Source organism: Cyprinodon variegatus, unplaced genomic scaffold, assembly GCF_000732505.1.
Source record: "Cyprinodon variegatus isolate N-32 unplaced genomic scaffold, C_variegatus-1.0 Scaffold199, whole genome shotgun sequence".
In the NCBI taxonomy this organism is placed as follows: Eukaryota; Metazoa; Chordata; class Actinopteri; order Cyprinodontiformes; family Cyprinodontidae; genus Cyprinodon; species Cyprinodon variegatus.
This window is the reverse complement of record NW_015150652.1, coordinates 473,198-499,665: the sequence shown is the minus strand read 5'-3', so window position 1 is coordinate 499,665 and position 26,468 is coordinate 473,198. Positions and strand designations below refer to the sequence as shown.

The following is a 26,468-nucleotide window of genomic DNA, read 5'->3' as shown; positions in this document are numbered from 1 at the left end:
AAAAAAAATATTTTCATTGCAGAAAAATAAATAAAAAACTTATTCATTTTGGCAATTTTCAGGCATTATAATAATAATTGGAAATTGTCTGGGCAGTTGCTGAGAGGGACATCATTGAGCTTATTCACATCTTGCCAGGCTGAGTCTGATCTTTATAATTACAGTGTTTTATTTCTTGGAAAAATTGTTTTTTTCCAAATCAGAAACTAAAATGTCACTCTTGGCCGACTGTGTCTTGCGTGAAAGATCTTTTGATCTCACTGTGATAAACCTGGTAAAATTCTGCTCTGTTCTTAGAAAGGTATTCTTCAAAGATCTTAACACAATCATAATTTTCACAAGATGTATTGTCCTTGTTCAATTCATCTCTCACAACATCAGACAGCTTTGGTACCTCGTAAGCAGAGGGATGTATCTTTTTAATTTTTGGAAATAAATTAAATTAGAGACTCATGTTCAGCATGACAATGACAAGTGTTCACATGGATGAATCAGAACTCAGAGGTAGGTGTTGCACAGAGGATGAAAAATCTGTGTTTATCTTGAATCTTTTCATGAGTCTTTTCATTGAGAGCAATATAAAACACCTAAAAATCAGTTTTTTTGTATTAATGTAATGAAATTCATTCATTCAAAGTTGAATTTACAACATTTTTTAGACATCTGAAATATTTATGTAGGCACCATGCAGCAGTACTGCAAACTATTCACAAGGCATTTTGGATTTTATGATAGGGCCATAAAAAGAAGAAAAGTAATCAAATATGATGACTAGTTCAACAATCATGCATTACACTTTGTCTGCACTGAATAAAGTCTTAGACATACTGCAGAATAATAGACTAATCTTTAACTGAGTTTCCACATTGCATATTTCATTGAATGAGAAAAAAGTGCCACTGATCTTTATCATCCCAGTGTGATACAAGGATAGGTGTTTCTGTCATAATCTACCAGAGGGCAGATAATATTCCAGTATAGTTATCTGCATTATCTACATATATTTTCAGATGAATAAAAGCCAATATCTTTTTAATTTCACATTCAAAGTTTTAAAATGTAAAAATAACTATAAATCGTCTGTGTTTTAGTGGGTTCCTTTTGACAAGTTGAGTTTATTCACACTGCTCATTTGCTCAGATTTCAATGATGGAAATTTAATTTATATTTCCTTCAACTGAATGCTTGACTCAGTCCAAGGGGAAAAACTGTAAACTTCCCAAACTCAAAGGGAGAAAAATTTATTTCAACTTTTATACTTTTACTGTACAGTAGTTCAATCATCTCAACGGTTGCAGCCTTGTTGGATGCATTGGATATTTTATCACCAGAAGTGAATTCTTCCCCTTGACATTCTCTGCTTCCAGCAGGCAGTAATGGTGTACGTTTTTTTTATACTTTGAATAAGAGATGCTGAGTCCAAGTTTTAGTGATTCTATTTCTTTTTAATGTTTTGCAGGCTGAGCCGCTGTCTTATGTTGGACCAGGGGAATTAATAGGCATCGGAGTGCTTGCCTTTGTCATCATTTTCCTCCTCATACTCTTCGTTGCCTTCAGGAAGAAAATCAAATTCCGGAAAGAGTCTGACCCAGGTCAAGGGACTCAGGCTGCTCTGGGCGTCTCCAATGTTTCCACAGAAGCTAGCTACATGCTACACAAGACTGGAACGGGGGTTGAGGGAATTGAGTTCAAAGCTGTGCGTGTGCCTGGCTCACAGGTGACCACGGGCACCTATGGGGAGGTGGGAGGCTACAGCGGAGGTCCTCCCCAAGTCATGGTGCGTCCCACTGCCCATTCCATCCTCCCAGGGACCGACAGGACCACATCCAGTGAAAGCAGTCAGGTGTGCATAAGTGTATATGGGCATGTCTAAGTGAGCAGTTTTCTTTTTCATATAACCTTAGGCTTTAAGGTGTTTTTTTTTTTCTTAATCACATTCAAAGACATTCTGTTAGATCCTTTATTGTTTAATTTATTTAAGTATTTTACCTTTTTTTGGAAAGAAGTCCCCTGAGATTAAAGTTTTTTTTTAAGGAGACCTACTTAAGATTATGCATTTACAGAAATACAAGCTTAAAGCATGACTTTATAAGAAATTTAATCATTCTCTCAAAGAAAAACAAACCATTAAGCTCTTTGCTCTGATTATTCCTTGGCATAAGTTCAACAATAGCTTGAAAAAAATGTACCAAAGGAACTCTGGGTTAAAAAAAAACAAAAAACAAAAGAAGCTCCAATCAGTTTGCCATTGTCTGAAAAGAATTCTGAATAATACAGATCCACCCCACAGAACATATATGACCCTCAAGCAGAGAAGACAGTCCTGGTGTATTGGTGCAGATTTAACCCACTCAATAAAGATGTTTGAGTGAATGTACTGTATTATATCATAGATCTGATTTTGTTCTATTCACCTTAATAACTGAAACATTGCCATACAGTCATGCATGCTGTAACTGAAATGTAGTTGAATGTTTCTCATTAGCCACCCTCAGATTAAAGTAATATGAACAAATGATGGGGTATCTTTCATAAAAGTACATTTTAGTTCTTGAAATATTCTTCAATGTTAGATTGTTTTAAAGGGCATAATACCCTGCTTTTTTATTATTTAACCTTTGTTCAAACAGATTGTCTCGCTGAGATAGACGATCTCATTTAGAAGACATCCTTGGGGGACTCCTTTAATATGAGCATGATGGAACAGAAAACATTAAGAAATTAATTCCCACTTCAGTAGTTTAAGCAGTTTATCAAGCAGATTAATTGGACTGCAGAGCATTCATTTCGTCGTTATTACTTCACTTTAACATGAAACAAACCAAGTTTAATATTTAAAGCAGAAATTCAGGCTTTACCACCAGTGTAGAGTGGCCACTGCTTATGCCATTTGTAAAAGTTGAGCTTTATGAAATGCCCCTCAGAGGCACTGAATGTTGTGGTCTGGTTTTATTGACATTAAATCTTTTGCAGTAATGAAATTAAACTTTTTAGGTATGATATGGTCTTACCACAATTTTTGCCGGAAAAAATAGTAAGCAGTCATAAATCCAAATATTTGCCTTAGTTGTGTTTTGTTCGGCTGTATACCTCTAAGTAGTGGATAGCTAAAATGCTTAGCACTTGCCTAGCAAGAGCATGCAGAAGTCTGACTTAATAAATTGCAGAACTCTGCTTCTTCTATGGTTGCAAGCAACAGATGTTTACCGCCGCACATTGTACACCTGTGTTTGCCCTAATAAAAACTTGGATTTTCATACATTCACCTTTGGAAAATAAGTGCATTAAGTTAAAGACTTTGCTGTTAAAGAAAGAAATTAGTAGAAAATAGTTCAAAGTCCTTCTTTTAAAAACTGTTTTATCTGCTGGTATATACAGCTTTTGTACCATTTATATACCACTTTATAATTTGGCACTCAGATTGCACCTTTGCCTGAGGACAAAATATCTGAGGCAGGAATTAAGATTAATATAGTTTGGGGTAGGTTGAAAACACGCAACATGATGCAGAAGCTCTATTTGGGCATTTTTATTTCACTTTTATGTACTTTAAAATATACCTCAAGTTAAAATCTAATGGAAAATCAAATTTAGTTTGAGACTAATGAACTGCCTGAGGAAATAGATAACATATAAGATGTCAACCTTATATGTGTGCTTTAGCAGCAGACATATTCTCATACAGCAGGTAAAATAAGTACTGAACATGCCACTATTTTTTTTAGTAAATATATTTCTAGTTTTGCTATTGACATTTTCACCAGACGTTGGTAGAAATATATTTACTGAGAATAATGGTGGGGTGTTCAATACTTATTTCACCCGCAGTATATGTTTAAATGTTGAAGAGCATTAAACTGAGCTTTGAGGAACTACTTTTATTATTATACAAACAAATCGTTTTTAATGGCAAATTTTAGATTTGTTATCATCACTGCAAATCCAGGCTCATATAATTATTTACATGCCTTTGAAGTTTTATTTCATAAAGAAAATAACAAAAACAAAGATACACTGAATATTTGCTGAATGTTAGCTAACACAATTCCTTATAGATTGTTTTAGGTTGTTTAAGTAGTTTTGATAGTGCTATTATTCTGTGATTAATTTTCATATCATATGCTGTTAAAGGTTTTATAAAAGTTATTAGGAGAAACAGGGTCTGCCTGATAGTAGTAGCCTAATGTCGGTTCAAACCTTGGTGTTGTATTCAGTTTTTAAAGTAGGTATGATCATTTTAAAATATTTGATTTTTTACCTTTTTTTCTATATAAACAGGAGAAAATATTTATTTGATACCTATTTGAGTACGGGATTTTTGGTTGCAAAAATTATAGGCAAAGAAAGTCAATGAGGTGAACTTGAAATATAATACTGTAAAATAAACTTGGTTCCTTTCAAATGATTTGTGCTTTTGTTAATCCATCACACATATATGTTTGAGATGATCAAACAAAGTTTAAAAGCAGACAAAAATAATCCCAGCAAACACAAAAAGCAGTTTAAAAATAATCCTTTTAATTTAAAAAATCATTGAAGCTTCACAGGATCATAAAGAACTTAGTTTAACCTCACCTTAAATGGGGCTGTGCTGCGTTTTACCAGAAGCAACCAGGCTGATTGCTGCATTACATGTGGAATAAAGAAATCACTTGAATAGATACTGACAGCAGGAAATAAACTCAAATATTTCAAGAAGAATCACATCATGCTCTGATTTAATACGATTTAAAACAAATGACACAAAGTCACATCATCTCCTAGTCTGAAGACACTCATCAACTTTTATTAGTCTATTAAAACTTACTCCAAGAGTATATTATTGGCTAGTATAGGCATTAAAAAAAAAGAACCCAGAACCAAACTAAAAGCATCAACCAATTAGAGAAGCTAATCTGTGAGCTGGCAGGGAGACGGACAAAAAAGGATTGAAATTATTTATGGTCATTCCAACCAAAATTATTAATTTTTTACTTAGTATTTTCTGCATTATTTCCTGTGTCTCTACAGATGAGTAGCTTCCTCTCAGACATGGCTAATGTTCGAGGTGTGGCCAACAGAAGAGGCATTGCCGTGTGTAGCGTTGCGCCCAATCTCCCCTCGACGTCAGCCCATCGCCCAGAGCACAGTCCAGCCCACAAAGTGTCATGGGAGGGCAAAGAAACCAGAGAGAAGGGCCCGGAGAGGCACAGAGACGAGAGAGAGGAGGAGTGGGGGCAGAGGGCATTTGAGCTTGAGAGGACCCAGAGGGCTACCAGTCCGCAGGGTAAGACTGTGGTATCCTGCACGCACAGATGCACCCGCTCACATAAACCCACACCTTTTGATCAGAAAAGGTACTGTAAAAGAGTACACAAGCCGTGAACTCATTGTGCTACCACCGCTTCACCATTTCCACTGCAAGAGCTTATTTCACAGTGATGTGTGCCTTTTGATCACAAACATCAAAGAAAACTACCCTGAATAGGCTAGACTGCTTAAAATATCCCATTTTTATTTTGCTTTCCCTTCATTTCACTTTTCTCTTGAATTTATTTGAAGCAATAAATGGTAATTTAACCCCCAGTCCCTCTCATCAAATTGGTGATTATGTCATATTCGATCTAGCTAATGTTTGTAACGTCTCATATGCACTTAAGTATGAATGGTCAGAGTAAGCAGGCAGAACTGATGCTTTATGTTCTTGCCCTACTTTTCCTCATAGCAAAAAAGTCAAAAATCAAAGTTATTGAAATATGTCTGTGTAAAATAATCCCAGACTTTCTCTTCAATCTAGTTATGTCTTTTTTTGCATCCACACCTCAAGGGATTTTTGTTAGCTAAAGTGTCTGGAACATGCAGGGAAGCATTCAGACATTGTCAGATTGTTCCATTTTGGATTGATACTGAGCTGCTCAACCTGTCAACAAGACTACATTTCAGCTGGTTCTCTGTCAATGAAATTATCTAGTTGCATTTCAGTGCAAAGGTGGATGTCAGATACTTTCGATTCTTCGTCCAAGCAGTTGTTCGAATTACACAGTTTCAAGCTGTAGCTTCCTGCTCATTAATCATTGATTTCATCCTGTGAGAATAGGAAATACGTTCTTTTATTTGTTTATTTCCCTGCTGTGTGAATGCAGGGGAAATAGCGGACAGCACACATAATCTACAGACACAGCAGTGTGTATGTAGATGTGTGTCTTTTAATCAAACCTCAAATGAGTTAAAAGAAAACTAAAGTCTATATGTCAGAGTCAGTATCTACTGTCCTGTTTTTACTAATCTATTTAAAACTGCAGTAGTAACTTATTTACACCACAAACTATGAAAAAAAAATCAAAGCTTTAGAACAAGGTTCCAGTTTACATCTGACAGTAGTAAATAAAGGTGCATCTCTATAATTTAGAATGGGAGGAAAATTCAGATTTTTTGCAGAAGTTTGATTTAAAAGGTGAAATAAATAAATAAAAGGTATTGTTAACAAAATTTTAAGTTTTAGGTGTTTTTAATTATTCCAATCATGCTTATGATCATGAGAAACAACAAAATATGGTTGCTCAAAAATGTAAATATCTTCTTAGACTAATAACTGTTTTTTTTTTTTTTAGTATAAAAATGCTGACCTACAGAAAATGTTTACATGCACTGTATATATCACCAAGCTAGAGCAGTGTTTTCATCAATATAAGAGACTAAGCATGATCCTTGTTGTTTTAGCTATTCTGAACCATCTATTGATAAACTCTCAACTGTAAAACTGTGCGGGATTCATTATAGATAGAATTGATTCTATTCAAATTAATTAATTATCCTCCATATGCGAATTCTTCCTCCTCGGTAAGTAAGACAGCATTGGGACAGCAGTAGAACCTGAGCCTGTATTTATAAGCTTTCTCAGACGCCTCAGAGTTCTCATAACTTTGCTTAAGATTTATTCAGGTTCTCGCTCAGAGCTACTTAAAATAAGGACCTGACAGTCATTCCAATCTCAGTGAGGAGCTGTGGTTGACCCTGTTGCTTGATGTGATGCTGGTTGATTCAAGAAACAAATAAACATAAGAAAAAAAAATAATCACAAATCGAATCCTAGTAATCAAAGTTCAGACTAGATTTAGGAATGTCATGATGATGAAACTTGATGAGGTTAAATCACTTTAATAGAAAATCAAAATGTTTGAGCTTACCTTATTTACATTCCCACTAATATTTGATTTGTCTATTACCATGTTTATTTGTCTCACTGATCACTTTACTATTTCATCTATTTGATATTAAAATACAGTCACCTGCACAGCAGCAAATAGTTGGCATCACAGGAAAATCTTTACATGATATGGATACTAACATCATCATGCACTAAACAGCAAATACTTTCTCAACTCATTTAAATCTTTCTTCTATATAAAGAGTCAATATTCTGCTAATCATAGCTAGAATGTATTTATATATTTTTTTTCTTAGAATTCATTAAAAATATTTATCAGCATTTCACAGTCTTTAATTCCTTTATTTTATACTATATCACATTTTTCCACTTTTAATTTATAGTTATTCAAATATTTTCATATTATTATTTATCCCGGATAAAACTGTATTACTAGGAGCACTCTTTTAATTCATCCGGCTGCTGAAACTGATTAATTTTCCCCTCTAGAGATATCAAAGATGATCTCATTTCCATATAATTGGATGATTGCTAAATAACTTTATATGCTGTCTGGGTGGTGGATCAGCCAATCAGCTCTTTCCATTTCCACCACAGTCTCTGCTTAAGGCTTAATAAAATCTTGCTCACTACATGTAACATTCTTTCACAATGAAGCTCTCTTAAGGCTGAAGTTGCTTTATGACAAGCTTTTATCTTACCAAGGTTAAGTTCTAAGATTTGTTCTATAATGACAAAGGATTCTTTGCACATATATATATATATATATATATATATATATATATATATATATATATATATATATATATATATATATATTTATATATATTTATATACTTATTATAATTCAGAGATGTGCCTCAAAGTTTGCATTCAAGGCTCTACCTCTTGTTCTGCCCGCATTCAAGCATAAATGGTTCAAGCAAAGCACTGTATGGATGTCACTGTGTATTAAAAGGATCAATGCTAGTTAATGGCAGCCAAGATAACAGAAAAATCTCAGTTTAACCGAGGTGTTTGAAGTTTAGATAAACATGTTGGTAGTAGCAGTTGATTAAAGGAAGCATTATTTATGACACCTTCAAATTCTGATGTGGATTGATCATAATAAGTACATCCATGCATATTAGCTTATTACTTACTGTATTATTTCAGAGTTATAGATAAATTCACAGAATTATTTTGTTCCTAAAATTAGATGCAGAGAAAGGCAGGACACCTATGTAAAAGATTTGATATGGGCAGAATGTACATGTTTAGGCTACAGCTTATTTTATTTAGTTATTTCCTAATCTTTCATCGAATACTTTGGATGTTTAATATACACACCGCAACATTAAACCTCATCTATTTTCACCCATGTTGAACATACACGTTTTATATCTTTCATTTATTGATATATTATAAATTCCATACGTGCCACAAATTTTATTTACATTCATTCTTTACATCAAAATGAGGCACACAGACTTCCTCTTGTTTCTCACTTATCAACAGGGATGGCATGGGTCTGGTGGGTCGTTGAGCAACTGTATGAATTCTGATCAGCTGATCATCCTGAGTCAGGAAACATTCCTAATCCCTGGAAATTTGTTTCCTATTTCCAAAATGTCCGGCCTAGTTGAAACATCCATCGAGCACCATTACAAATTGGTGGATCGGCAAAATTCAAATGTTTACTGCAATTCATCTGAAGTCATCCCACCTTGTCACATGTATATGATCATGGAAACAGCTAAATATGAGCAAACTTTTATATGATTTATTATTCATGATTGTACCTGTCTGTGCCAGCATATATCACAGTAAGGGATGTGATCTGATAAAGTCAATCAATAATTAAAGTTTCTTATGAAGTGAAATTGAATGCCCTGTCATAAAACAGGACAGAAGGACCCAGTATTCAAGACTAGACAGACAGTGGAATAATTCAAAGCATTTATTCAAATTCTGATGCCGATTTGCCATGGCTGGGGCTGGGGCGGGGCACCGGCCATGACTGGAAATTCTGGTGGAGAAAAACACAGGTAAGTGACCATGATAATCTGATGGAGGACGATTATGCATGTGAGTCACTTACCTGGTTTATCAGTTAAGTCCATCTCTGTAGAACGTTTTAGGATCAAACTATCAAGCTACCAACTAGATGCGGTGGGCACCACCAATGCTGCAGACCCGGAGAGCAAGCAGGAGTTTGAGCCAGGTCAGGGAAACTGATCAGAACAGGGATAGGCTAGTTCAGGATTCCTGGAGTCCAAAGAGAGCTCAGGCAGAACATTCAGATGGGAACAGGGCAGGCTCAAGGGTTGGGAGGCAGAAAAGATCAGCATAACAGGGACAGTATGGAATGCTAAATAAAAACTCTCTCCACAGAGCTAAGACAGGAACAGGGCACGCTCAGTGGATAAGAGGCAGATCAGCATCAGGATATCAGGAATATTATGAAACATAAAAAATAAAAAACCTCTCTCACCATTGGCCCCCGAAAAAGAGAGCATGAACTAGAGCATCAACATCACATTGTTTATATAGAAGCAGAAGCAGGTTGATTAGATGAGTGGAAATTGGAATCTGGGCAGAGTTAGGCAGGTGAATGAAATGAGCAATTAGGCCAGTCCTCAGAGCTGTGATCATGACATGCCCTAAAGAAATGATGATGCAGTTTGGCTTCAGTTCCCTACATCAGTCACCATTTGTGTCGGCAATTTCCCCTCTCTCCAAAATATGTGTACTGTACCGATTTGCTCAGAATTTGCATGAAGACCAACACATTGCATACTTTCACACTTTGTGTTTATGTGCAGATTCTCAGTCATCCAGTTCATAGTCATTCCAAAAAAAAAGTAAAAAATAACAATCCACTAGACTTTGTTTCCAAGTTTAAAGATGTTTCATTTCCCATCCAGGAAGCTTTTTCAATTCAAAGTGTCAGAAATAGCATTAAGTTCTAGGCTCTAGGGATGTTTATGTTTTTGGTCCACTCTAAAAAGCCTCAAACTTAACTCTATCTCTGACACTTTTAATTGAATAAGCTTCCTGGTTAGGAAAGGAAACGTCTTCAAACTTGGAAACAAAGTCCAGTGGATTGTTTTTTTACTTTTTTTGGTATGCAATGTTCATGCCTCATTTTGTGTGTACACAAACTTTATAAATGAGACCCCTGACATTTTTTTTATTGTTTTGATCCAGTTGAGCTTAATCCAACCTCACAGTCTAGACTAGCCAAACTGAGAGGCTATTCCAACTGAGCATCTATGGAGGCATTTTGTCTGATGGATGTTCACTGATCACTAATTGCTGAAGAATGGGAAAACAGGGATGTCCTTAAGGCTTTACCTATATAATTGCAGTGAAATTGTTTTAAAATGCATTACTTGCATTCAAAGAGTCACTTTTCTTGTCTGTTACTTTTATCCTATTCCAGATGATAACATAAGCAAAGTTGCAACTTTTTATTTCTATATATGCCATTTTAATTTCCATTAAAAAAATAGTTTTTGGACTTTAGGAATTTTCGCATCATCTGCCTTTCTCTCTCACACTTGGACCAATTATATGAAACCGGGCATTATATTGCTGTGAGATTAAAGCACCTGGAAGAGCAATGTACCTGTCTCTGCCCGGGTTCAACAGACCGTGTCGTAGACGGTTTTAACAGCTACATGTCAACTCATTGTGATACCCAAGTGCTTGCTGTGCCCTTTTGACACTTCTCTGACAAACAATCACTCAGGACCAATCAGGTGGTTTGAAAGGCTACAGCCTGCCAAATAACTGCAAAGAAAAGCAGTGTCAGGGATCGTGCTGTTTTGTAAGCAGCCATTTATTTGAGATGCACCTCTGTTGGCATGCAAGTCAAAGGTAACCAAAGAAATCACGTAGATTTCTCCACATGAAATTTAAGTTGACTTTTCTGCCCACACAAAATGTCAGGTTTGCATTTGAAGTAAGAGCTTTGGTTTTTGCTTTGCAGATAGCCTAAAACACACAACTTTCAAAAACTTTTCCTCTCAATCCAAATGCATCACCAATACCTTCTGCAGAGGAACTTTTTAAGGAATCTGTTCTGCCTTGACATGTTTTTTTTAATCTGGCTCAGAAAGAAAAATATGAAGAAACTAGACTAAAACTCAGCCGTATTATCTCATGTTGTTGCAGATGGCAGTAAAATGAGCACAAACATTATAAACGTCTAATTTTCAGAAGTTGCTCTTTGAACATAATACTTAGAGATACAGAATGCTCTATAAATGAAATCTGATAGTTTATCAAAACTGATCCAGAAATGAACATTGTTTCAGCCTGTCTTCTTTCCATCCATTAAGTAAGAATAAATATTCTATCCGATGTTCAAGCTGAAAGGATCATTTACTGTAAGTTATTTTCTATCCTCACTGTTCTTGCATCATGTGATTTAACTCAACTTTTACCATCAATATGAGACTTTGACTATTTTCACCTTAAAAACTCATCTTCTTTTGAAATATCCATTTCTTCACAACCTTAGAGTCTCTTCTCCAGGTATTTTTTCCTACTCATCTCTCTGCATTGATCTTCATTTTTCAGAAATTATCTGCTCTTCAGTCGTTTGTGGGCTTTAAAGAGAAAAAGGAATGGCTTGATAGTGAGCCTCTACATTATGAAAAAAATACATCTACAATTTAGCATTATTCCTTAATTAAGATTCCTGTATTTCATTTGTTAGAGAAACATTTATTTTTTGTTGTTTCAGTTATTTTGTACAAAGAAACTGAGATTTGGGAAACAGGGAGGGGGTAATGCTGCCATGGCCAGTGAGGCACTTGGCTGGAGGCAAATGTTTCCTTTATCTATCATGCCTGAATTTGGGGTGGATCCCTGTGCGCCTACTGTGACTCCAGGTGTTTTATGCAAGGTAAAGGGGTGTCTATACAGGTTGGCTGGAATAAGGACTTGGGTTCTGGGTTCTGACAGGAATCCCTTCCACTTAACCTCTCATGAAATGGCCACCAGGGTGTAATAAGCACCTCCTACCTCAATCTGTGTGGCGAGGCTGGCATGGTTGGGTCAGGGGAATTGGTGCCCTGCTGCATCTCACTCTGTGCTCCTTTGGCCTGTGGCCTGATGCTCCTGGTCCTGGCTAGACACCTACTTATTTGTGGGGGATGTATCTGCCCTGGGGGGTTTCTTCATGTCTGGCTGCCTGAGGTAGCTTTGGCCTTTTGCAGCCGGGACTATCAGTCTGACCTTTGGGGCTCATCAGTGCTTCTCTCTACAGTTACAAATGTACCTCTCCAGGTGACAAACTTGCTCTCACATGCATCCATTTAACCGACACACACTTTTTTTCTACACATGCACCCAGTTCATCCACCTACACACACACTCATACAACGTCACACAGATACTCCAAACGTTTGAAGGTCATGCTAACACTCGTTATTATAATATCATTGTGGCCTGCCTATTTTAATGATGGATTGAATCCGTATTTAATAAATTGTCTTGAGATATGCTTTTTGTAGAGTAAAACTGCCCTTACACATGCAAAACAATCATCCCCTCCATATCTAAATCAGCAATAGCACAAAATTGCTTTTAAAAAATATACTTCTTAAGATTCCAAGAGTTTTTTCATCAAAGGTTTGATGTTATTTAATAATAAATATACAAAGCTAAGGGTTAAAACCAATTTTATTAGTATAATTTGTCACTTTCAGTTTAATTTAAACTTTTGCATTTTTATTTATTCTGATTCAATGATTTTAATATGTATAGTTCTGATTTACAAATTTTATATGTGTTTGTTTCAGAGCTGGTGGAAGAGGAAGTGGCATGTCTCTCAGATTCCACCTCTGAAGAGCGCTCCCTTAGTTCCTACACCTCGGATTCCATTGATGACAATGGTAGGAATAGACAACAGAAATAACCTGCCAATGCATTGTGCGTCCTAATGCTTCACTAACATCTGTATAAAGTATTTGTCCCCTATTAGACGTCTTTTGGTCTTTGGTGTTCATGAAACAAAAAACAAGAGTAAGCAAAATCCAGTACACAAATTTTAAAAGAAACATTTATTGAGAAAACAAAACTTAGTAAACAACAACCAGGCCCCCTTTGTTTATTAACTTGGCACTTTTTTTCATTCTGTTTCAGTAGCTACATCCAGGCCTGTTTACTGCCAGACATATAGAATTAAAATAAATAGAACCTTGCAGACAACTTTAAGTAAGTTTAACGATCTTAACAAGTAAAACTTAATTCCTAGATCTAAAGAAATTGCAACATAAGAACATAAGAACAAGAACAAACACATATGACTTACACATTTATTGTCATTTTGTATGCACAGAGTGTTTACAAAACGAAATTTGGTTTAGTTCAGCTCTCATGACATTTCAATTTTCTTAAAGTGCAGCAGAGATTAAATGTACATTGTGGGAAAAAAAAAAAAGTATGATATGGTCGGTTTCATGCAGAGTCTATGATTTGGAGTTTTTTTTTTTATATTCAGCGGTCTGATGGCAGTGGGGAAGAAACTCTTTTGGAATCTGCTGGACCTGCATTGAATGCTGCGAAGCCTCTTCCCAGAAGGCAGCAGGGACAACAGTATAAATATGGGTAATGATCAAATCAATAAGGGTCACAAAACCATTTTCAACGGTTTGGAGTCAAAAAGCAAAAGTTTCAAATTACTCAAAAAATACTCCAAAAGCGCAAAGATAACTTGACTGAAGAGGTAACAAAAGACCCCAAACCAGCATCTCAAGCGATGAAGGGTCATTTACTCCTTTTCTGCCATATTTTAAAAAGCTCAACTTGAATTCTGGGTAATGATTACAATGGACCATAAAAAGCTAGATTGTGCAAAAGCAGATTTTTAGATATTGTCATACAGATTCTGACTGTTGCTTGTCAGTGCTCCCTTGTAGACGTCTAACCTATATTTTCCTCTTCTTGCTCTAGCTTCATAAACTGCCTGCATAAATTTCACCTGATTGATGTTAAAGACAATCAAAGATAGAGATTTTTTTTTTTTTATGTCCACAATGACATTTTTCTCATGTGAGCAAATTCTGTTCGGTAGAAGCTTAAATCACACAAAGAGCTGGGATGAGAACGGCCTGCAGCAAACCTCTTAAAATAGTAACATTTGATTTTGCAAGTTTACTCAAGAAATCACATTTACAATTCACACTTTAACAGCTCTTGACAACTAGCAATGATTTGAAATGGTTTCAGTAAAATAAAATTATGTTTCATGAGTTGCATCCTAACTATACTGCATTAAAATACTATAATTATCTGTTTTGTCTCCTCCATTTAATTTATTAACTTGTGCATTTAATTAGCCAGGTATAGGTTAGTATAAGTCAGGCACAGTATTGATCATACTTATGTGCATCTAACTGATGTTCTGTTTTTTTAGAAAGGAGAACCAGGTGTTGACGATGTTGTTTTTCTTGTCTAAGTGGTGTAACTGTGTTAAAAAAAACCTTGTTTTCCCAACACCCAAAGGCAAAAACACACACGCACACAGGTGTGTATTTCTAGCCATATGAAGACTTAACATTGACTTAGATCTATTGTAAGTATTACATTTATTGCTACACCTGACATTTACCCTAACCAGTATATTCCTAAACTTAACCTACAGTAAATTCATAGCATGGCTCAAAACTGAATTTTTCCCTATATCAAAACATACAAAAATACAGACCTAAAACGTAACATAAACAACAACAATATATATGTGTGTGTGTGTGTGTGTGTGTTTTCAACATGTGTGCCGCAGCTTAAAATATATTTTTCTATATTACAGTGGCACATAATCAATAATGCACTGAGGTTGCCTGTCCTTCTGTTTTTCTCTTTCTGTTTCCCTTCTAGCATCCATAGTCACTGTCATACGGCTAGTCAATGATGCTGTTGATGATATTGAAAGTGAAGGTATGAAAGTACATCTTCTGTTAACTCTTCTTTCTCTTTTGTGTCTCTGTTTTGATGCCAAACTCTTTGTTCAGCAGAAAACGCAAAAAGATACAGTGTGCTAAAAGCAGCCCAGCCTGTGCACTTGAATCCCCGTTCTTATTAAGAATAAAACATCCTGCTTAGATTTTCAATATTTCTGTCAGTTTCTGACACTGCGTCTCTCTCTACTTCAATTTTCCCTCTTTGGTTCCTGTGTTGTTTGTCTCTGGCTTCCTCTGACTTTGGCTTTCTCTCTCCCTTTGAAGTGTCAAACATGGACAAAGAACAGCAGTGGAACAGCCCGGGTGAGTGAGATGCAAAGCAGCTGAAAAACATCTTATTAAAAACCCATCCCTCCGTCTACCCTCACTGAACCTTTATCCTAAACCAAACCTATTGTATTCTTTACATTCTATGAACGTATTTGTTGCACCGAATACATGACAGATTAGCAGATTTAGTTCATGCCAATTTATAGATATATTTTGGTTGCTTGACGTTTTAATGTATCAGGGGCAATAGTAATCAAACTAACAACTAGATGTGTTTTAATTTATGGTTCTAGAGGATTTTATTAAATTAGAATATATTTAGAGACATAATATGAATATTTCAATACAAATGGTGAATCTTATATAAAGCTTTATCAAACACAGTGATGTATTTTATGATTTTTACTTTATTTGAGGATAATTATGGTACACAGCTAATGAAACCCCAAAATTAGACCTTATTAGAAACTATCTATAAAAATGTCAGGGTTCTTAGAAAGCTGCTCTCATTTTCGTAGCAATTTTCTTTAAAAAGGCAATTCAAATTGCTTTACAAAAAAATGACATAAGAAAAGAAAATCAGGCTGAGAATGAGATATTGTGGTGGCATAATTATGCAGAAAAAGAAAAGCTAGGCTACAAACTTGAAATTATGATGTTTCTGAATTATCTATAGAATAGTCAGAGGAAACAAAAAGGTTTTTAACCTTGAGTTAAAGTGGCCTCATCGTGTACTATATCTATACCAAAATCACCGAAAACCATGTATTAATGTTGAAATAAACCAGTATCTACACCAATCGCCTGTCCTGATAGACTTTACTTTGTCCTTCTTAACCTAAACAATACATTTTGCACTAATCGCAACTGGTAGACATAAATATTATTGCAGGACGTTGCAATCTAATGGCAGTGCTTATTACTGCATCCATCAACTTGCCAGCTTCGGCAAGTATACAACGAGTGAGCTACTGGGGAAGAAACTGGTCAGATCACGGTACGTGACAAGGAATATTTAAAGGATCTTAAGGTTTCAGCACTTTAAATTTTTCCATTTGGTTCTGTTCTAATTCTACATTGAAAATGGAGGTGCTCTGAGCAGCAGAAACAGCTGGTTTACATGCAAAGTCTATGGTTGACGAGCACCAAGGCGCATCATAAAGATACTGCAGCGCGTCTAGAGCAGCAGGAGCAGCGCATATTGATGCATCTGAGCAGCTGAAGCAGCGCCTCATGAGCTTCTGAGCATCCGAGGCGCGTGCTACTGTACCCTTCACAAGCAGCGCTTCACAAGACGCTGGAATTGGAAAAATTTTACTTTTGCTGCTTGATGTGCCACATCAACCAACCAGAGAAGCTGATCTGTAAGCTGGCAGGGAGATGGACACAGTACTGCTCATGTAGAGCACTATGATCACTCCCTTGAAACAGTTTAATGCTTGAATTAACTTAAAATGTCAAAACCTGCTGGCAAAATATGTTCAATTTTATTATTCTGATGCCTGCAGTTTGTACTACATACCTAAAAAACGCTAAAATCTACTTCTAGCCGCCACGGACACCAGGGGAAAAACCCCCAAGAGGCTACCGACTGAGGCAGCTGTTGCTGGATTCTCAGTGACAGCGCATCGCCGGTATGTAGGGTTCTGCATGCCTCCGACAGCGAAACAATATTTCAAGGCAGGATCATAATGTTGATGAACTGACTGCCAAGCCAATGCTTTGAGATGGACTTTCTTACTTAAAAACATATTAAAGCTACTTCTTACCCACTGATCACAGAAAATATAGCAAAGCCGCTCTCTGACATAGAAGCAGGAGCAGCAAAACAAGCATCACATGCATCTGTGCACACTTTACGGGACAAGCTTCAGGACCATCAATGATGCTGTTGAGGGGTATCTGACCTTAATGTGTACCAGCTTAAAAAATTAAGCAGCAGGTGCTTTTTTGCTGATGTCACGTGTGGTGTAAACTTAGCATAAGTCTGCAGAGTTGAATTGATCTAAAGGACCTGAGAAGTCTGGACTGAGAATTCTGGGCCATTGATACACAAAAAAATGTGTGTGTTTTGGTTCAAAGCCATCATAAGTCTTTTATTCTCAGAGATACAGGGACAGGAGTGATGTACTCTGTTTTCTTAGTTTTAGTAAAGAGGGGGTCAGCTGCAGCTGTCTAATTGACAAAGTCTACTATATTTTATATACTGAGATAGTAACTTATATCCTACATCTTATTCTACTGCATATTAACTCAGGCTTTTGCATGAATTACTTCATCAATTGGAATACATGGAGAAATTGAGCCTGTGCTTCTGCTGAGGTGTTAACAAGTAGGACTAGTTTAATAATAACATTCAGCTTTTCTGCCTTGTTAGGTCTGATGTCCCTCATTTCTTTGCCCATACACCATAGATTCACTATAGGGGTTAGCCCAGGCCAGCTGCAGGCCAAGCAAGCACAGCAATACAATACATTGTGTCTTTTGGCAGTTGCTCAGGTCATGCTCCTGCTGTAAAAAGAAATCGGTTTCTCCATAAAGCGTGTCAGCAAAGGGAGGGAAGAATAGCTCTGAAATGTTGTGCCAGACAGGTGGGTAGACAATAGACTTAAAATAAAAAAGACAATTTATTGATACCAACATTTGGCATAGTTCCCAGATTATCAGCGATTGTGGAAAAGATGTCTCACAATTTGGAGTATATTCAAGTGTGGAAAAAAACCATAGCATCAAGCAAAAATAAAATGGTTTAAGTCTTCAAAATATTTTGGCAGCTGTGACCATGAAACTTTATATTTTACATTTAAAAGTAACTTTGCTCCCATTTATTTGGTACTTTTAGCAATTTTGTATACTTTAATTCCCTAGACTCAGACTGCTTTCACAAAGCATCTCCAGCCGATGTGCCAGAAGACTGCCATGTTTAGCCTGGTTGTGCCAGAGAGTTTTCCCAAGGGTAGTTTTTCTTCTCCACTGTTGCTTTATGCTTGCTTATTATGCTGGTTCTTACGAACCTGCGCCTTGTTCCAGTTGGCATCCATCTTCATTCCATCTTCATTTTAACCACCAGTTTCAGGCCTTGGGGGCTTCATCCTTTTCCTTATTCAGGAGCTCATGCATTTAATCAAAGTATAATTCATTGTTAATGCACCCCACCGAGGCCTAAGCCGCAAAGCCTTAAAATTTGTTTCAATAAAACTCGTCTAATTGCTTTCCTCTTTGTGAGTTTTTCAGGTTGAACTATTTTCCAGGCATTTTATGGCCATAACAGAATATATCTGTATTATAACTCAATTTTTTCTTTATCTTGTATAATGACCAACTGCTTCAGAATATTAAAATTTGCTTAGATGCAACCATACATTTTAGATCTTAAAAAAATAAATCCTATTACAGCTATATCATTATTGCTGCCTTTTGTTCCAATCGGCTACTGAAAATAAAAAGCACCAGCCTCCTCGTTGAAGGTTCCCTCTCATCTCACGAAACAGCTCAACTCATCTTGTCATGTAGATGGGATTTCTTGGCATTTTCAGTGCTTTCTGAAGTGGAGCAGTTGGCAAGGCATCTTGACTGTGGGTGGGTGGTATTGGGTTTAGCTCCGGTGCATCCCACAGATGTTCAGGCGGATTTGGGGACGGGTAACCACCTTGGACTATTTATTATTTTACTCAAGCTGCTGTTGGCAATTTTTCCTGTTCCAGGTGGGTTGCATTGTCTGTCTAAAAAAGCCTTCACGCTTTGGGAGTACTATTTCTGTGGAGTTATTTGAAACCATATTGTAGATGAATAGCTCATATCTAGAGTAGAACAGAACACTGTTACCTGTCTCAAAATTGAATCATTTACTCTCACCATGTTTTTGCATAAAATCTATACCCCAAAACAAAAACATGAGTTTATGTTTTCCACAGGATACATTATTTAATTGTTAATTATCCTTTTAAGCAAGGCAAAGCTTTCACCTCAGCCTTTTAGATGGTCTCTCGGGATCTTAAAGGCACTTTGAGCCAAGTATATTGGCTCACATATGCACAGTGCATTGTAGAAAAACGAAGCTTAAACTCTCACTCTAAATAGGGCATCCGTCACAGCTTGACCACTCACTTTTCTCTCCAAATTAACAATGCGTTGCCCCTACAAACAGACACAAGCTTCACACCTACAGAGTAAGATGAAGTCTCCGTCTGCTGCCTGTGCTGCAGATTTAGAGTTAGTATTAATAGTCTTGTATTTAGAAAGTCTGTTTTTTCCTAGTTTCCATTATTCCCTTGGCTACTGTAAAAAGCATTTAATATCTGACCTAGTGGAATGTTGCCTTTAACTCCAAGCATTATACAATAAAGACTGCCTATGAAATGAGACCACACATGCAAGAAGCTACATGTTCATTATTTTTTATCTGCGTCACTCAAATACTTAGTAATGAAAATATAAAGCGAGTTTTATCCCTTACACTACAGGACTTACAGCTCCGGATAATAAAAGAAACTAAGAAGGACATTTGTTATTTTTAGTTGTTGTTTTTTTAAATCCTATTCATTAGAATTCACTATTCAGCTTGTATGGTATATAAAAGAAAAGCAGAACAAATTCTGAGTCTCAATGAGATGGTTACAGAGGCTAATTATTTCAGGAAGTTTTGACTAGCTGTACAGTAAATGAAAGAGGTCAGAGAGACTAAAAAGGGGATATACTGAACTCATAATTAGCTTTAATTAACTGAACCAGTTGAAAACACCCTAGAAATTACTGAATAACAAGAGTAACAGTGCCGTCAATGCAGGTACAATTACAAAAGATTTATGCTAGATATAAAGCCATCAGCCTTTACAATCCCAATAAATCTAACATGTCTAAGCCCAGAGGAGCTACACATGACAGCATATAAGGTTTTGCAAATTTACATATAACAAATGTGTTATTATGTTTGTCCTGAAGTTGCCTTTTTCCATCACAGATTTCGATTTTTCAGGTAATTCATGCACCAAAATTGTCAGTATAGAAGAGTGTTGTAAGTGGTCACTCTTATTGATAACCGTCTGATGAAAAAAAATGCTTTTTACAAAGGCCAGTGCTGAAAAGGGAAGTATGTTCCACAGTACAGCACAAAACTATACATAAAATGAAAAAGAATTGTAAAACCAAGGATTAAATGGAATTTGAATGTATTTTATGAACGACTGAGGAAATGTAATATAAGACTGAATATGGAATGAAACCCAAACTGAAACATGCCCATGTTTTTTCATAGAGTTCGCACATTGCTCAGTAAATGTTTTTTTTTTTTTTTTTTTTTTTTTTTTTTACAAAAATATTGATCAAACTATAAACTTTGAAAAACTTTCAGTGGTCATACATTTCTTATCCAAAATATAAGACCCTAACCCTATCCAGCATTTTAGGTAAAAGGTATATAAAAATAATAATAATAAGATTCTACATCACTTATCAGGGCAGGTTTTAAAGTTTTCAAAATCTTAGTGATTCAAAAATTCCATTTTTTCTCTGCACAGTGATTTGAATTCACGTATCAGATTTTTTTCCATTTACTGCATAATGGCTTGATCTTGTGTCACATCTAAACATCTAACATTTCCTATTAAAGGCTGGTATAACTACATTAAATATTTTACCTTTGTTTTTAATATATTTACTTAGATTGTTATTAGAGTAAATCATCTGTTTATATACTACAGAGTTACAGCTCACACTGCTGCAGTAAAAACAGAAGGTGGACTTCCCTCGAGTAGTCGCTGCATCTTTTGGCAGTTTTCTTTCTTATACTCAGGGATGAATACAAATAAATAAAGTATTACACGGCTGTTTATGAAACAAGATACTGCTGGAAAATACTAACCTTAATAACATTTATAAAACAGATTTAAAGTGCCATATGTTGAGTAGTTTTCCTGCAACAGAGAATAGGGCAAACCTTCTTAATGGTGCATTTGACTTTTATGCCAGATATGTAGATGATATGTTTGTACTTTTGATCTAATCACTTCTCACTTGCTTACTTTTTCTATCATTTGTTCATGAAAAGCCACTATATAGTTTAAACAATTTATTTCAATTATTTAATTTTTATTGAAATTATTTGTTTTTAAAGGGAAAGCATGATCTATTTCACAGTCTAAAAATAAGCAACCACTATCACCAAGCTTAACCATAAGGAACAATAGAAAACTGCTGTAACACAACCATGTTCCTACCTTGCTATTTTCATGCATTGCCCTTTGGAATTCCTTTAAAATCTTTTTTGAGCTCAAAACATTTCCACATTGAGGAATAGTGACTGAAAGAATCTTTTATTGATTGATTGATAAATAAAAAAGATTTTGATAAATGATTTCGTAAAATGATTATCTGCAGTCCTAATTTACACCTGTTGTGGATTTTGCCAATTTATATTTATGATATGTTCCAATTTTCATGCATTTCTTTATTGTACTGCACCATGTTTTTTTTTCCTTGTTTACTGTAGGTTTTTTTTTTTGAGACTTGCATCAAGTGTTTCTGTCCGATGAGATCTTTTTGTTTTTGTTTCCATTTCACCAATAGCAAGGAACCACCTGCAGAGCAAGGATGAGATTTGTGTAGAATTCATCAAACAGTACACTGTGGACTGTAAGAGTATGCATTTATTTATTTATTCCCCTTTTATTCAAAGATATTCCAAGCAGAAACCTAGATATTCCAGCAGCGTGGCATGCAGAGAAACGAAAAAGTCCCGAATGTTTTCTGGTTTGTTGGCATGGGAGTCTAGTAAACACCTCTTGTCCGTGTGTGTCTTGCACAGCACCCCAGGAGCTGGCACTCTCCAGGACACTAATGAAGTGAACACGTTATCCCACACAGAGACTGACCCCTCTGGCTCCCTTCACTTCATCGATATGATACCTTTTCACTCACAGCTCATTAGCCAAATCATGAATTATGCAACCTGCATGCCGTAGTTTGTAGGGAGTTGTGCTTTCCTGTTGTTGTTCTATCTGAATAACTTATTTCCATGAAGGGCAAGATTTCGAAATGTTGCATTTTATTGACTCATTCCTATTTGTCCATATATAAATATTCTGATTTGAGGTAAACACAGCTGAAATTTCCAGGCAGGCTAATTAAATGGTTAAGAAAATTACTATATAGTACTGAAATTACAGTTATACTTGAAAGTTTACATAACCTTCCACTAAAGACAGAAAACAATGGTCATTAAAATAAATTGAAATTGACAAAGGTAATGATACATGAAAAATTATGATAATAATGAAAAATCTGAAATTGATTTTGAATATATATAAATACATACAAATGTTTATATTAATAAATAGTGTAAAAGAAGTAAACATGCGCGATGGAGCTTCGGAACTAAAGTTTTGTCGAGCAATATTTTGAGTCCATCTCTGAAATCAGATGTTTCCTGTAATGTTTAGTAAATGTTCAATCAGACTTTTGCACCTGTTGTATGTTGGTTCATGTGTTCATGAGCAAGGTGCTTTAATTTGTCTGGGACAGTATATTTTTTAGATTTTTTTTAAAACAAAAATTCAAAATCATTATTTTATTATAATAAATCATCATTAAGTACATTTTTATTTATTATTACTTCTTTTAGTTTTGTGTTATTTGGATTCCTGGTGTGGATTTATCATAATGTTAGTGGGAGGGTATGTAAACTTTCCAGCACAAATGTACTGAAGAGGATAAACAGAGATATAGAGCTATAAACATGCAATAATTAATGTTTCAAAACAACAATTAATATTAGGGTCTTCTCCTCCTATCTGACAACGTATGGGGAATTCTCTCGGTCTTGTCTAAGAGGCTAGGTTACAACGAACATGAAGCATGAAGGTTAATATTCATTACCAGTCAAATAATAAAAACCTTTTGCAACAGAAATTGGACTGGAATAGAATTAAGTCCAACACCATTGGATGAAGCGAGCTCAGATTTCAGAGGAATTAAAATATATAATTAAAAGAAATCTGTAATTAAAATAACAAAAACAAAAAAATTTTTAATAAAATATCTGTTATCAGTCAACTTAGGTACATTTTAACAGGGAGAAAACCAAAACTTTAGTTTGACTATATTAAGCCTTTGCAGCATGGAACATGAAATTATTTTCAGAAAATTCAATTTTTTTTTTCAAACTAGAGTTGTCATTAAATATCCTGACAAATAAAAAAGGAGAAAAAAAATGCAGAATTTTTGTTAAATAAGATCCTTTATTCGCATCTTTCGTCATACATAAAGCATTTTTGTATAATCTACTAAAGATGTTCTGTTCACTACATATGTTTGATTGTCAAATTCTGGGCTTTCATGAACAGAAATATCACACTGAAGATGCACAGGTTTTACAAAAACATGTATTAAATATGATAGACTTGGTTAAAATAGTTAATAGTATTAGAATAATGCAAAGTTCATAGTTGGTAAGTGAAAGAAAAAAGTATGGTTTGTTTTATAAAATCTTTAGGAAAGAAAAATCAGTAAATTTTCTTAGGGAGGCCGATGGTAACTCTAGAGGTAATGCAGAGCTAATCTGTCAATCGGACAAATATTAGTTGTACACATACCGTAAAACATTAAAATAGCCTTGTTAAAATGCAGACTTATATCCATTGTGAAACTGACTGCAAAACTTAAAAAAAAATAAATGATTGCCACACTTTTAGATTCTATCAAGCATGTATAATCTTCCTTTCACTTTGCAATTAAGCATTGCTTTTTCTTGATCTAAGACATAAAATCCTATTAGGTTACAATGAATCCTGTGCTAACAACAGGACAAGATGTAAGGAAAAAAAAGGATGCATGAATGCATTTGCAAAGCATTGCAGTTTATTGCTTGGCTCACCTCACTCCACCTCCTGTTGTCAGGATTATAAAATGGTTTCCAAAGCGTAGCTAATTTTTACTGATGTGAAACCTATTAAACCGATCATGTCATTCCTTCTCACACTATCCAAAAGACAGTGAAAGAGGTTGTTTAAAGTAAGGTCTTCATGCCTAAAGCAGTTTAGCATCATTAGTTTTCATGCAGTGGAGCCGTGGGCTCAAAACGCAGCGTGTGAACTTGAATACTTGAGCTGCTCATTAAAATAATACTTCTTGTCTGTAAAAGGCTTCCAAACAACCTATAGATGCATTTTTCTTCCTTTTCTTTTTTCAGCATACCGGTGGGAGACTTCCTTTCAAAGTTTGAGCTGGCTGTCACCGTCGCGGCTGCAACCAACAGAGGTGGGATCGCGTCTTAACCTTGGTGATGCCCAGCAGAACATCAGGCGTGGAGGCAGCACACATTCCCTGCAGCTTGACTCCACGATGATGAGCTGTAGTGATGACAGAGGCCAGGAGTGGGACCAGGAGAACAGGAGGAGGACCTTCCAGTGGGAGAGAAACCAGTCTGGCGAGTGGGAAAGGAGGAGGCATGAAGGGGATGGGAAGAAACCAGAGACGAGAGGCAGGAATGTGGCAGTGCACCATAGAGAACATCTGCAGCTGCAAGGCTGTGACAGTGTCGAAGAAAACTCTTCACCTATTTACGAGGAGTACAGAGAGGATAGCCATGATCCAGAGCCAAATGAAGACTCAGAGACTCTTTATGACACTCTACCCCCAACTCGAAGAGCCTATGAGGGATATCCGTCAAGCCCTCCAGGCCTGAACCTGCACCCGGCTCAACTCCTGCCCCCTTTGAGGGCCTGGGATTTACAAGAGGAGCAATGGAGGGGATCACAGGAGGATCAGGAAGGACTCAGCCCTGCTGGTCTGACCGGCTCTGGGGATGAGTTAGAAAGGTTGTTGAACCTGGTGTCCCTCAGAGCTCGGAGAGCCATACGGACAAATAGAACCTCCACTGGATCTGAGCCCACAACAAGCTGGGAAGGGTACAAATAGGCAATTGGGCAGACTATTAAAGAATATTTAAAGCATTTATTAATCCTTTATAAATAACAGAGAGGCAATGATCCCTCACTTTACTTTGCATTTATAGTTCATACAACACCTCTCCAGGGGCATCTAAAAATAATTGTACAAGATTTTTTTGAAGAACACACATGCCTCTATTATGCTTATCCTGGTGTAAACAAGCACTAATCCACCACCAATCCCCCTGGATCTCCGATAAGCTGCAGGAATCAGAGAAAAATTCATGTGTTCTCTTGACGCCTTCACCTGTGCTGCGTGAGAGTCGGCCGCAATTGGCTGTGAATCAAAGCTGTTGCATTTATTATTTAGAGCCAGTGAAGCAATGCATTCATAGCCTGTCTGTTTCTCTCTTTTTGTTTTTTGGATGATACCGAACTACAGTATGTCTATGTGTCATTGTGTGCTTCTTACATTGTTTTTCTGTCGAATCCCACACATGCAGGCACACGAAGTGACACAATTACTTTGTGAACACTTTTTTTATAGCTTTTATTATTTTCGCTGGCACATGCTTGGGATTTTTTGGAGCGATCTGTTCACCCACGTCCTGCACACAGCCTGAGAGATGCTATTAAGATTACTGACGCTGATACTGGAGGGATATTTGCTTGATAATTCAATTATTCTATGAATATTTTCTAATAACTACTCATTTTTAAAGCTTATTTGAAAAACACACATCATGGAAATAGTTCATCATGTATTTTGAATTTCTACCAATAATTTTGTTCTGCTGTCTTTCCTTGCTTTGCATCAATGTTTGAAAATGTATGCTCTCTTTCGACTGCTTTTTAATGTCTGTTTCTGTAATTAGTATAAAGTACAGTATGTTGCCAAAGCCTAATCGTTGTGGCAGTACCATGCTGTGAAGAGACTTTTCCTTTCAGCAGGGGCAGCAAAACAGTCTAGAGTTTATGGAAAGATGGAGTTATAGAAATACAAGAGAAAAACCTGGCAGGAGTTGCTAATTTGTTAGATTGGAAGAGATTTTTATCTACCACTAGGACAATGATCTTTAACATATGGTCAGACCTTAAATAAAATGGTTTAGATCAAAGTCCTGAGTTAAATTCAACAAATTTTCTTCATGGCACCAATTCACAACACATGCCCTCTCAAGGTACTTTACAGAGACAGATCAACTGGATCATACA

General features: G+C 36.1%; 1 protein-coding gene across 1 annotated transcript in view; it reads left to right on the top strand.

Moving 5' to 3' along the window:
- Positions 1 to 26,096, top strand: part of LOC107087917 (protocadherin Fat 3-like) — a 107,481-nt gene extending 81,385 nt beyond the window's left edge. The window contains exons 46-51 of the mRNA XM_015379758.1: positions 1,460 to 1,843; positions 5,011 to 5,266; positions 12,940 to 13,032; positions 15,017 to 15,076; positions 15,364 to 15,402; positions 24,554 to 26,096. Coding sequence (XP_015235244.1) covers positions 1,460 to 1,843; positions 5,011 to 5,266; positions 12,940 to 13,032; positions 15,017 to 15,076; positions 15,364 to 15,402; positions 24,554 to 25,281 — 1,560 coding nt within the window. The 3' untranslated portion in view covers positions 25,282 to 26,096. The remainder of the gene's footprint in view (positions 1 to 1,459; positions 1,844 to 5,010; positions 5,267 to 12,939; positions 13,033 to 15,016; positions 15,077 to 15,363; positions 15,403 to 24,553) is intronic.
- Positions 26,097 to 26,468: the final 372 nt, after the last annotated feature.